This window comes from Egretta garzetta, unplaced genomic scaffold (genome assembly GCF_000687185.1).
Source record: "Egretta garzetta isolate BGI_Z169 unplaced genomic scaffold, ASM68718v1 scaffold385, whole genome shotgun sequence".
In the NCBI taxonomy this organism is placed as follows: Eukaryota; Metazoa; Chordata; class Aves; order Pelecaniformes; family Ardeidae; genus Egretta; species Egretta garzetta.
In genome coordinates, this window is record NW_009259793.1 from 275582 (window position 1) to 286647 (window position 11066).

The following is an 11066-nucleotide window of genomic DNA, read 5'->3' on the forward strand; positions in this document are numbered from 1 at the left end:
GTTCAGGGTCTCCTCTCTCGGGCAGGATTTGGCTGTGCTCACCTGTGGGCAGTCTGGGAGCCAACACAAATCCCCTGGCTCCTTTTCACTTCCAAAACTCTTTCCTCATCCTAGCTCCAAACTCCTTTGAGCATCTCAGCTACCAGGAGGCTGCACACACTGCAGGCTGTACCCACCTGCATCGTGCTGCTCCTGGCGCTGGGTGCCCACTTGTTTGCAGAGCCCTGGCCAGCCCCTTTAACCAGGGGCTGCCAGACCCAGCTCTGAAGGTCTCCGTGTGGGCCATGGGGACATCCAGCACCGCTGGTGGAGTTGATGAGGAGGAGCTAGGACAGAAGCCTGACATGCTACTGATTTCTAGCACAGAAACATTAACATTTCTCAACTGACCATGGACAGGGTGGAAGGGGGGGCCTCATGGTCAGCCTCAGCCTTGCAAGAGGGGGGAAAAAAAAAAAAAAGAGCAGGAAGGTGGGCAGTGCTTTTCCCCGTGTCGTTTGAATCTACCCAAAGCCGCACAAATCTGCCTTGCCTGGGGAGGTTTGGGAGAGCCTGGCCATGCTGTAGCTTTGCCTACCAGCACATCCTTTTTTCATCCATGCTCCTCTCTTCCCTGCCTGTCTCTTCCACCGGCTTTGACTCTTAATTTCTTGTCCCAAGGATGGTCCTGCTTGATGCTACGAGGCTGCAGGTGACCACCACGCTGCGGGGTTCAGCAAATCATTGTTTCCATGTCAGGAGATGATGTTCCCATAATGGCCCTTGAACCCCTTGTGATTTTGGACTTGGTGTTAATTAGCTGGTTGGCTTCAGGGGTTGGTGGCAGGGAGCAAGGGGGTGTTTTGGAGCAACAGAAGTGATGTGGGTCCTGTGCTGAGTTGGAAAGCATTTGTGGGTGTCTCATCAACCCCCTTCGGGGTGCTGCTGGGACAGAGCAGCTCTGCTCCCAGCTCCTGGATCCCAGCTGCAGGTGGCTCATGTCACCGAACAGGCTGTGGCAGCTCTCTGGTGACATGGAGATCACCAGGGTGGGTTGAGGTCTCCCAGAGAGGATTAATCCCTAAAGTGTGAGCACGAAGAGGAGACCTGAGCCGAGCTGCCATCTGGCACTGCTGGCCCAAGCCACATGGAGATGGGGGTCATCACTTCGGCTTTGTCTTGGCAGGTTGACCCCGATGATGTTCTCACAAAAGAAGAGCAGATCTATCTCCTGGTGGAAGCTAAGGAGAAATGTCAGAGAGACATAAAAGCCCAGCTGGAGAAGATCAAAGGTAGTGTCCCTCCCCTACACATGGGTCAGCCAGCCCTGGTGGAGCTGGCTACATTGTGGGAAATGCTTTCCCCTCTGGAGCAGGACAGGGCCAGGGAAACATGCAGCTCCTGGGGGATGCAGGGTCCTCATATGGGTTTGTGCAGCTTCCTGGTACCATGGCTGCTCTGGGCATAATTAGGTGCTAATTAAATCATCACTCTGATAAATCAGCACTGGCTGCCCTGTGCACACTACAAATGAGAATATGTGGAGGGGTCTCACCCACCCCTTCCCCAGGAGGAAGTGGGACACGATGGCACATGTCCCTCTTCATAGCCCCTCCTCAGCTCCTCCTGTGCTGCAGGCCAGGGGTGATCACGTGGCAGCACGTTTTCCTCACCCTGGTCCAGCACACACTTGGGGAAGCTGGAGGTTATGATGTGGCCCTGTTTGGAGCCAAAGTGAGATGTGTCTTTGCTTGTTGGCCAGACACCAGCTGCCTTCCAGAGTGGGACGGGATTATCTGCTGGCCAAAGGGCTCCCCCAGCCAGGAGGTCTCAGTGCCCTGTCCTGGCTACATCTATGACTTCAACCATAAAGGTAAGTGCTTGCATCCGGGCAGGGAGCGCCCTCACCTTGGTGATAATCCTCCACTGAGCAGCAACATGTCTGGGCTTCCCGTGGGTCCTGCTGCTGTCACAGTGCCCATTGCTGTTCCCAGGTCATGCCTACAGGTACTGCAGCGCTTATGGGACCTGGGCCATGGCTCTCAGCATCAACAAGACCTGGGCCAATTACACTGAATGTGCTCTGCTCTTCTCCTCCGAGAGCCGGAGCCGTGAGAAGGTGACCTTGCTCATTGGAGGTGCTGGGAAAATGGGTTGGGATGGGCACCAGGGAAGTGTGCAGCAAGGCCAGGGGAATTGCTGTGAGCAGGGGGCTCTTCCCCCTCTGCTCCCCAGACGAGCCCTGCTCCTTTTCTGCTCTCAGCCCAGGGGGCAGGGAGTGGTCCTGGGCTGCAGAGGGGTTGTGGAGCACAGCCTTTCTCTTCCAGGAGGTGTTTGACCGCCTGCACATGATGTACACCATCGGCTACTCCATCTCCCTGGCCTCCCTCATCATTGCTGTCTGCATCCTCTCATACTTCAAGTAAGGAGGAGCTGAACCCCCATCCCTGTGTCCCTGTGTGTGGGAGAATAGTTGTCTTCCCACTGTCTGCTCATACAGCTCCCTGGGGGGGAGCAGCCCCTTAGGGAATAGGAACCAGTCCCAAACCCCAGCACAAACATCAGACCATTTCCCAAAGCTCCAAAACACCCCCAGTATGAACAGCTCCCCATCCACTCTACTCTGCTCTTCAAGGGGTTGACACCCCACTTCCCCCAGATCTGGCTTCTGTGCCCATGGGAGGGCTGACACCTTGCAGCACACCTTCTCTGGGACCCCCCTATTGCCTGAGCCCATCTGTGATGAGCTTGTTGGGCAGCTGGTGCTGGGCTCGTGTTGCACCCCTTCTCTGTAGGCGCCTGCACTGCACACGCAACTACATCCACGTCCACCTCTTCGCCTCCTTCATCTGCCGGGCAGTGAGCATCTTTGTGAAGGACATGGTCCTCTACTCAGGCACGCTGGCCAGTGAGACAGAGAAGATACAGGAGGATGACTTCAAGGCAGAAATGGGTCCCTCAGTGGGACAATCGAGTCACCTGGCAAGTGGCACGCTGAGAATGGAGGTGGGATCAGGGCAAAAGAGGACTTAGGAGTCCTGGTGCAAGGGGATGCGCTTGGGACCCTCACAGATCAGGGCTGTGCTGCTCAGGGGTGATGCAGTTGGGAAGGGATAAATGGCCATCACATACAGCTCTGTCCAGCTCCTCCTCATCCTGATCCCACAGTAGAGATGAGAGGATGTGGGTCTGCAGTCTGAGCTTAGAGTGCCCTAGTATGGGAAATACCTCTCCTATGGGAAATACCTAGAGTACCTGCTCTATGTCTGATGCAGGGGAGATGCAGCTCCCTGCAAGAGGAGGAATGTGAATCATACATGGGGCACAGCCTGGGTTTTGCTGGTTTTGCTTTCAGGGGACAGCCTGATATGGGCACCTCTCTGACTATATATTCACAGGTTGGCTGCAAGATGGTGGTGACTCTCTTCCTCTATTTTCTGGCCACCAACCACTATTGGATCCTGGTGGAAGGTCTCTATCTGCACAGCCTGATCTTCATGGCCTTCCTCTCCAACAAGAACTACCTATGGGTCCTAATCATCATTGGCTGGGGTAAGCATGGACCCCAACCCAATGCTGTGGCTTCTGAGACCAGCTGGGAGCTGTGGCATCAGCCATGGCTGAGTGGCACCCAGTGCTCAGATATGGGCAGTAGGATGCAAACCAGCTGCCAGGAACACCAGTTCAGTCTGCAAGCATGATGCTTCATCCGTGCTCCTCACTCTGGTTCCTGCCCCTCCAGGTCTCCCTGCTGTGTTTGTGTCTGTCTGGGCCAGCGTCAGGGCCTCCCTGGCGGATACAGAGTACGTAGGTTCACCTTCTCCGACAGTCCTTTGGGGACAGAAACTGATTGCAAATGCTAGCAAAATATCTGTGGGCACCAGAATTTTTGAAAATGACAATTTTCCAAAAAGAACAAGAGGAGTGAACACCCGTACAAGGCTTGTTCATAAAATTGTCAATAATCCAGACCAATAGTGTTTTTGTTCTGCATTTGGGAGGAAGATGGATGTGGGTTTACACCCTAAATTAATCGATAAACAGTGCAAAGATGAATGCTAAAGGACATGTTCTAAAGTTAAGCATGTTAAAAGGAGAATTAGATGAGTTGGTCAAGGAGCCCTCAAAAACATTAATGCTAATTTAAAACTGATTTGCAACACCATGATGGTTATGAATGCCTGTAGCATGGCTGCTGTTGGGTCAAGATTTACACAAACCCTGCAAAGGGAGTAAAGGGTGGGAGGATGGAGATGTTGGCTGGGGGCTGGGCGGGGGGCGTAACAGGGAGCCATCAGCCAGCAGTTTTCCTTACCAGTGATTTCAGCTTTCTTTAAGGTGTTTCTTTACTGGTCTCTTCAGGTGCTGGGACCTCAGCGCAGGGAACATGAAGTGGATTTATCAGGTCCCCATCTTGGCCGCCATCATGGTAAGAATCCCATGGATGAATCTCCTAATCCCTTTTGGGGAAAAGGGATCGATAAGAGACCCAGAGGTGTTCACTTCTGGTCACTGGGATTGTGTCGCCAGCATCCAGAGAGAGACTGTGTGATGCAGAGGGATGCAGGGACACTGGTCCCTCCCTGCTCTGACCACAGCATCACCCCCATGTCCCTACCTGCAACTCACCCAGACCTTCCTGTCCTTATCCTGGGGGGCTGCTCAGGCAGCCCCAAGGTCACTGCAGGCAACAAAACTGCAGCAGGTGTCTTTTGGCAGGTGAACTTCTTCCTCTTCCTCAACATCATCCGGGTGCTGGCCTCCAAGCTCTGGGAGACAAACACAGGGAAGCTGGACCCCCGGCAGCAGTACAGGCAAGTGCTGGCAGCAGCAAAACCATGCCCCAGCCCTGGTCTGGTTCATTTTCTGCCTGTTTAGTTGAGACTGTTCCCCAGAGGGCTGTGAACAAAGAGCAGAGGCACAGGAATGGTTGCAGGAGTGAGGGAGGGTAGCGGGACGATGGCAGCCTGCGCTCCTGGCAGCTCAGTTTGATTAAAACAGCAGGCTCAGGAGTTCAAGCTCTGCCTGCTCCCTTCTCCAAGCTGGACACTGGGCAGTAGGTATGCATAAACCAGCTGTGGCAGCAGCAGAAACTAGTGACTGCCCTCTTCACTAGGACACCTAGCAACATCTGCAAGGGGGCTGCAGGCTGGCTGGTAGGTCCCAGCTAACAGCTCAGAGCATTTCTCCTCTCAGGAAACTGCTGAAGTCCACACTGGTGCTGATGCCGCTTTTCGGAGTTCATTATATGGTGTTCATGGCCATGCCTTACACCGAAGTCTCTGGGGTCCTATGGCAGATCCAGATGCATTACGAGATGGTCTTTAATTCCTCTCAGGTATGTTGACACAGGGCTGCTGGCCCTGCTTTGAACACTGAGCAATGCTCATCCAGGGACAGGGGAGGCACACATACAGCACGCCAGCTCAGGACTCAAACTCCACCTCTGTCTCTTTTGGCAGGGTTTCTTTGTGGCTTTTATCTACTGCTTTTGCAATGGGGAGGTAAGTTAGAAGTGCAAGCAGCTGAGCTCCCTGTTCCAGCCCCGTTAGGGTCAGGGAAGTTAACCTGCAGTCCCCAGGCTGGGATAACCAGAGGAAAAAAATCTCAGATCCATCCCTTTCAGTAGGATTTGGAGAAAAAAAAAAAAAAAAATCACTAGGAGTGAAAACCACAGGAAATGAAAGGGATACCTGTTTTGCTGTCTCTGGGCACCAGCAGCCATCTCCACTCTCTCCCTTAGGTGCAGGCAGAGATTAAGAAAGCCCATTTTCGGAGAAGCCTGGCACTGGACCTCAAGCAGAAGGCACGTGCCACCAGCGTGGCAGGGAGCTGCTGCTACGGTGGGCTGGCATCCCATGCCACCACAAGCTTCAGCACGAGCCTTGCAGGGCGAGGGGCAGGGAACATGCAGCAGCAGGGGCTGCTGCTCCCTGCCCATGCCAGCCTGCCAGGCTACATTCCCAGCTCCTTTGCCTCAGATAACTTTTTGCCCTGTCGAACCCAGGAGATGAGCCAGAGAGCCTGTGGGGAAAACATAGTGGACTTAACAGGCCTGAATCAGTGTCACCCAAACTTAAACAAAGAGCTAGAGATGGCGCTATGAAGTGAACAGTGTGTCTCCCATCTGGACATCCAGCTATGCCTGGAACAGTGCTGATCCTCATGCTTTGGGCTCCTTTTATGCTTGTATGGAGAGCCGAGGTAGGGGGATAGCGGCTGGAACACCACAGTTCCCTTTTCCTCACAGCCAGTGGGCAAAGGGACCATGTGCTCTCGCTCCTTTCACCTCCCTGGCCTACAAACAGCCAGTTCAAAACCTCATTTCCTTCCATCTGCAAGTGATTTACGTAAGCAATGTCTGTACATACAAAGCCTTAAATAATGACCAGGAAACAATCCCCCAGGCTCAGCCTTACCTCAACAGTCTGGAAGGCGACTTCAGCTCCAGCATGTATAAAGCTGATTCAGTGAGCCCATAGTCCTGAAGTCTAACTCTCCTATTTAGCACCAATTCCTGCATTGTACAGCCTGGGGCAGGCAGAGTGAATAGTGCAGTGCCCACAGAGCTATTCTGCAGCTCACCCTGACATTACTTGCATCCTTGTGCAGCTCACAGGCATGGTGAAGCCCAGCATGCAATGCTCAGCCACAAATAGGGAGTGTGAATCCCTGGGATATGATGGGCTCAGGGAGGGAGGCCAAGCTTCATGGCCTGAGAAGGGCACAGTGGAACACCTGGGTCCCCCAGGCTTTACAGCACGGTTGTCCATGAACACACAGACCACTGCATGCAAGAGCCTTGGCTCTGTAATCTTTTTGCAGGCTAAAAAGTGAATAAAGAGACAGTCTGTACAGCTTGCTTCTATCCTCAACTCCATTACAGACTCAATGGTGTTATGCACAGTGATCACAGGTTGCCCAGAGAGCGGGTGGAGGCCCCATCCCTGGGAACATTCCAGGCCAGGTTGGACGGGGCTGTGAGCAATCTGATCTGGTTAAAGGTGTCCCTGCTCCCTGCAGGGGGGTTGGGCTGGGTGACCTCTGGGGATCCCTTCCAACCCAAAACATTCTGTGATTCTATGATCAGTTACTGGAAGACAGCTGAGGGTGTAAAGGGCTGGAAACCCAGACACATTCAGAGCCAGCCAGGTCTGCTCTCACTGCTCACTGTTGGGGGCAAGGCAGCCCCAACTTCCCCCTGCCCCCTCTGCTACATGTGCACTGCCTGGGAAAGCTCATCACCCTGATGGGAAAAAGACATTCCTGAGGAGCTTGCAATGCCCAGCCCAGACAGTTCAGTCAGACCATAGGGGAGGGGAAAATTACGATGTTGTTGGGAGAGGGGGTACGTGTGCCAGGTAAAATTAAACAGCTTGGTGGTGTTAGTGTGGAGATTTTTTTTTTTTCCTGCCTGCTTCAATAAGACACATTCCCTCAACGCAGTAATTTCCTGATAAAGAGAGCGACAGACAACAGATAACTAATTCTGTGCATTCCCATATCTTCTGGTAAAAAGCTAAGATACACAGTGAGTCACAAGGATTAGAAAGCCTTGGAGGAACAGCCAGCCAGCAGGCCAGGAGAGGCATCAGTGAAGGGAAGGGCTCCAAGATTCGTATTCTTTAAATCATCCAGAATCAGACATATCCGCACTACCTCCCATCCATGAAAGCAAGCGCTGTATGACGTGGAAGAGGGCTCTCGGCACAGCTGGGTGGTGGCAGTGTTTGCCCCACTCTAGGGGATGGGAGGCAGAGGGGGAGACTGAGGCACAGGCACAGAGGCAGGAGCAGAATCCCAGGGTTACACTAACCAAACCTGAGCTTCCTGCCATTGATTTGCTCAGCTCTGAGTTGTGCTCGAGTCTCTTTAGAAGAAAGCAGCACACCCTGCCACTGCAAGGAGGGAGATTCTCTTTCGGGATATTTGGCGTGCTGCTCACACTGGTACCTTGTTCTGCGGAGAAGGAATCAACCCTGTTACATATCTAACATGGACCTGTGAATTGACATTTATAGCCCTTGGTCAGTGATCAATATTTACTCACTCAAGTCTCAAGAGACTCCTGGTAGCTAAGAGAAGGGTGAGGAATTTCAATAATCCTATTAAACAGCAAAGGGGCACATTAAAAAGAAGGGGAGAAACCCAAGCATAAGCCACATAGAGGGCCAGTTCCCAGGGGCAGAGAGCTGAGATTCAGGAAGGGAGCAGATGGCAGCTTCAGACTATGGAGCTCTTTTTCAGTTTGTTTTGAAACTCGTGCAAAGTGATAAACCTTAAGTGTGATAAGCAAAAGGGAAATCAACAGTTGCTCCTAAACCCCCTGCCACATCTGTCCTGGAAAATCCTTGTCTTAATATTAAATATGCAGAGCTCAAACCAGTGCAATGAGGTTTCTGCCCAGACCATGATTAGATAATTCAAGTGGAAGCTATTGTTAAAAAAATCCCAACAGATTAGAGCTAATTAGTGAAGGGTCCCAAATAACTTGCTGTCTTAATCAAAACCAGTACACATGCAAGTCAGATCACAAGACTGTCATAGACTTCTCTTTCCAGCCCTACCAATGACTCCATGAAAGGCTGGGGTGAGCAACATGCCCTCAGCTGTATCCTTCCCACTTGTAAAATGTAGAAAAATCTATTCCCCAGGAGGCTTTGAAGCTAAAACAGGCTTTGCAGAACAGTTTGAGGAGAAAGATACTGGAGAAAAAACACAGGAAGTCTTTTATCAACTACATCCACAACTGCTAGTGAAAGGAAGGGATGCAGTTGAATCTCCAGCCGGGCAAATCTCCATCAAAATGCCAGATCAGCCAAAGTAGTGGAGAATAAAAAGCACGTTAGATGTTTTTGTCCCAGTAATAAAACATTTACTAGAGCAAGCAAAAAGTAAATGCACAGCTGATAAAGAAAACATCACAATGTCACAAAAACCTGACAGTTTCTGATACTTCTTTCAGTAGAAACAAGACAGAGGTGGGTGCTGACATATTTCAACAAAAGAGTTCTTCCTTACCTTTATGGTGCAAAGAAAAAAAAAAGTTAAAAAACAGATAATACACACAACGAGTTAAAAACGGTCAAGCAAGATTTTACAGTTTTAACTACATGTGTCCAATATGGGGCAATATTTGAGCTTTTCCACTTCATTAATCGCTTTTCAGGTTCTCCCTAAAGACTTCTGATCAGCGGGTCCCTGAATTTTTGAATGAAGCCTCTTCATTTAGCTACGCTTCATGGGTGCACCGGCCTTTGATTGTTGTGACCTATTTAAATATTTTTCCCTTTTCTGTTTTTAATTTGAAGAAAACACTCAACCCTCTCATAACAGAGGGCACAGGCACAGCAGAGACAAGTTTGCTATGCAGGCTTCCACCAAAACTAAGGTTATTAGGAAAGAAGAGGTTCTTTAAATGAATAAAAATACCTGGGAAATGGGATTGGGACTGATGTACTGACCACAAACAAGCCAGGGAGTCCATTCTACACTACAGGTGAATTTGTGGTTAGCTGGGCTGGAGAAGGATCCCTTGAATGGCTTCATAAAAAATAAAAAAACAACAACAAAAAAAAAAAGGAAAGGAAAGAAAAATCAACTTGCTTCATCCTACCTTCAGCAACGCAAACTGACACATTCTTAGTGGATGGAGACAGACGTAAGGGGCAAACTGGAGGCCCAATTATTTGGGGAAAAGAGACTATGTGAAAAGAGGAGATTGGGGAAGAACTCACCATACTGAACAGATTGCTGAAAGATTAATGTTTAACAGGTGGGTCCTGAGCATCTCTAGATGGACTGGTTTTTTTAAATGTGAACACTGGTTAAGAAAAGACTATGTTATACTTCTATGGACAACAGTTTCTTAACGTTCCAAGGACGTGAAACAGCTTCTTTCTTGTCAAGAAGATCTGTTTAAATCCAGCAGAGAGTCACTTGAGCACTGAATGTTTAAAAGCAGAACCCAGGAAGCTTTATCAAAATGATTTCTCTTTGACTAAGCATTGTGTGTATACATCATTAGGGTGAATCTGTCCGCAGGTGTACCGGCCCAGACTTGCATGGGAAGTTTTCATGGTTTCCTTCTCTTCCCCCAGCTGCTCAACAACCAGTTACCAAAAACCCCAAGAAATCCTCTGGAAAAAGACAACACTACCTGCAGAGATTCCAGGCTGCAGAACACCAGCTTTTAACTGTCCCACCGGCTCTTCTTACGTTTTGGGGGCTCTGGGACAGCAAAACCATCTGTCTTGTTTTCTCGGCTGTTGGCATCCTTCCTATTCTCACCATTCCTGTTCTCGTTGTTCCTGCCTTCGTTGCTATTCCTGCTATCACCATTATTGCGATTGCTACTGCCCACATCAGCAAAGTGCCGGCTTTCACTGTGGCGATGGTTGTCACTGTGTCGGTCCTCTCCGTGGCGGTAAGTGTCACTGTGGCGACTGCCTCCTTCTCCATGGCGTTGCACATCATTGTAGCGACCACCACCCTCTCCACGGCGCAGGATCTCATTGTGGCGACTGTTCCGGTTGTCGTTGTATCGTTCTCTAACAATGCCGCCAACACCACCACCACCACCGCTGCCACTGCCAACACTGCTGCCGCCAGCAGCAGCAATGCTGGTGGTGCTGCTGCTGCCGCCGCTGCTTTCTCGATTGCTGGTGCTGGCATTTGAGTTGTTGAAGCCCTGTGCTCCGACACTTGGGAAGGTGGGAACGCTACTCAAATTCCCTGTGCTGGTGAAACCCGGAACACCCTTTGCTGCTGCAGCAGCTGCAATTAGGCTGTCAGGATTTGCAGCATTTTGCTGTGCTGAACTTGTCGGTACTGAGTTCAAGCTCCCAGCGCTGGTCCAGCCACTAGCACCAGCAGCGGAGCTACCAGTCTTTTGATTATTTAAGCTTGCAGCAACAAAGTGGCTCTTATACTGGGACTGCCAGAAGGAGACAGAAAGAAAAAAGAAAGCATGTTTGCCTCTACACTGCACCACAAAACATGCAGTCACCATGCATACCCGAGCCTGTCTTGAATTCTGGGGAGCCCCTAGGAAAAGGAGCTTCTATAAAAAGTCAGTCTTGGAGTGA

General features: G+C 50.7%; 3 protein-coding genes across 7 annotated transcripts in view; 1 reads left to right on the forward strand and 2 right to left on the reverse strand.

Moving 5' to 3' along the window:
- The window catches only part of MYL4 (myosin light chain 4), a 27078-nt gene extending 22364 nt beyond the window's left edge, over nucleotides 1-4714 (reverse strand). Inside the window, exons 1-2 of one of the 2 annotated variants that reach the window (XM_035895186.1) lie at nucleotides 4609-4714; nucleotides 4295-4432 (exon numbers count right to left, since the gene is read on the reverse strand). The gene's annotated coding sequence lies outside the window, so the exon portion shown is untranslated. Of the gene's footprint in view, nucleotides 1-4294; nucleotides 4440-4608 lie in introns of both variants that reach the window. The other variant, XM_009639652.2, reaches the window with a different exon arrangement.
- The window catches only part of LOC104127037 (parathyroid hormone/parathyroid hormone-related peptide receptor), a 7684-nt gene extending 775 nt beyond the window's left edge, over nucleotides 1-6909 (forward strand). Inside the window, exons 2-13 of the mRNA XM_009639663.2 lie at nucleotides 1166-1271; nucleotides 1742-1852; nucleotides 1974-2098; nucleotides 2307-2401; nucleotides 2775-2961; nucleotides 3378-3531; nucleotides 3722-3782; nucleotides 4342-4408; nucleotides 4699-4793; nucleotides 5176-5317; nucleotides 5442-5483; nucleotides 5723-6909. Of these exons, the coding sequence (XP_009637958.2) occupies nucleotides 1166-1271; nucleotides 1742-1852; nucleotides 1974-2098; nucleotides 2307-2401; nucleotides 2775-2961; nucleotides 3378-3531; nucleotides 3722-3782; nucleotides 4342-4408; nucleotides 4699-4793; nucleotides 5176-5317; nucleotides 5442-5483; nucleotides 5723-6085 (1548 nt within the window). The 3' untranslated portion in view covers nucleotides 6086-6909. The remainder of the gene's footprint in view (nucleotides 1-1165; nucleotides 1272-1741; nucleotides 1853-1973; nucleotides 2099-2306; nucleotides 2402-2774; nucleotides 2962-3377; nucleotides 3532-3721; nucleotides 3783-4341; nucleotides 4409-4698; nucleotides 4794-5175; nucleotides 5318-5441; nucleotides 5484-5722) is intronic.
- The window catches only part of DDX42 (DEAD-box helicase 42), a 21526-nt gene continuing 16408 nt past the window's right edge, over nucleotides 5949-11066 (reverse strand). For 2 of the 4 annotated variants that reach the window (XM_035895167.1, XM_035895171.1), the window contains one exon: nucleotides 9007-10915. In XM_035895167.1, the coding sequence (XP_035751060.1) occupies nucleotides 10172-10915 (744 nt within the window). In that variant the 3' untranslated portion in view covers nucleotides 9007-10171. The other 2 variants (XM_035895169.1, XM_035895168.1) reach the window with 2 other exon arrangements.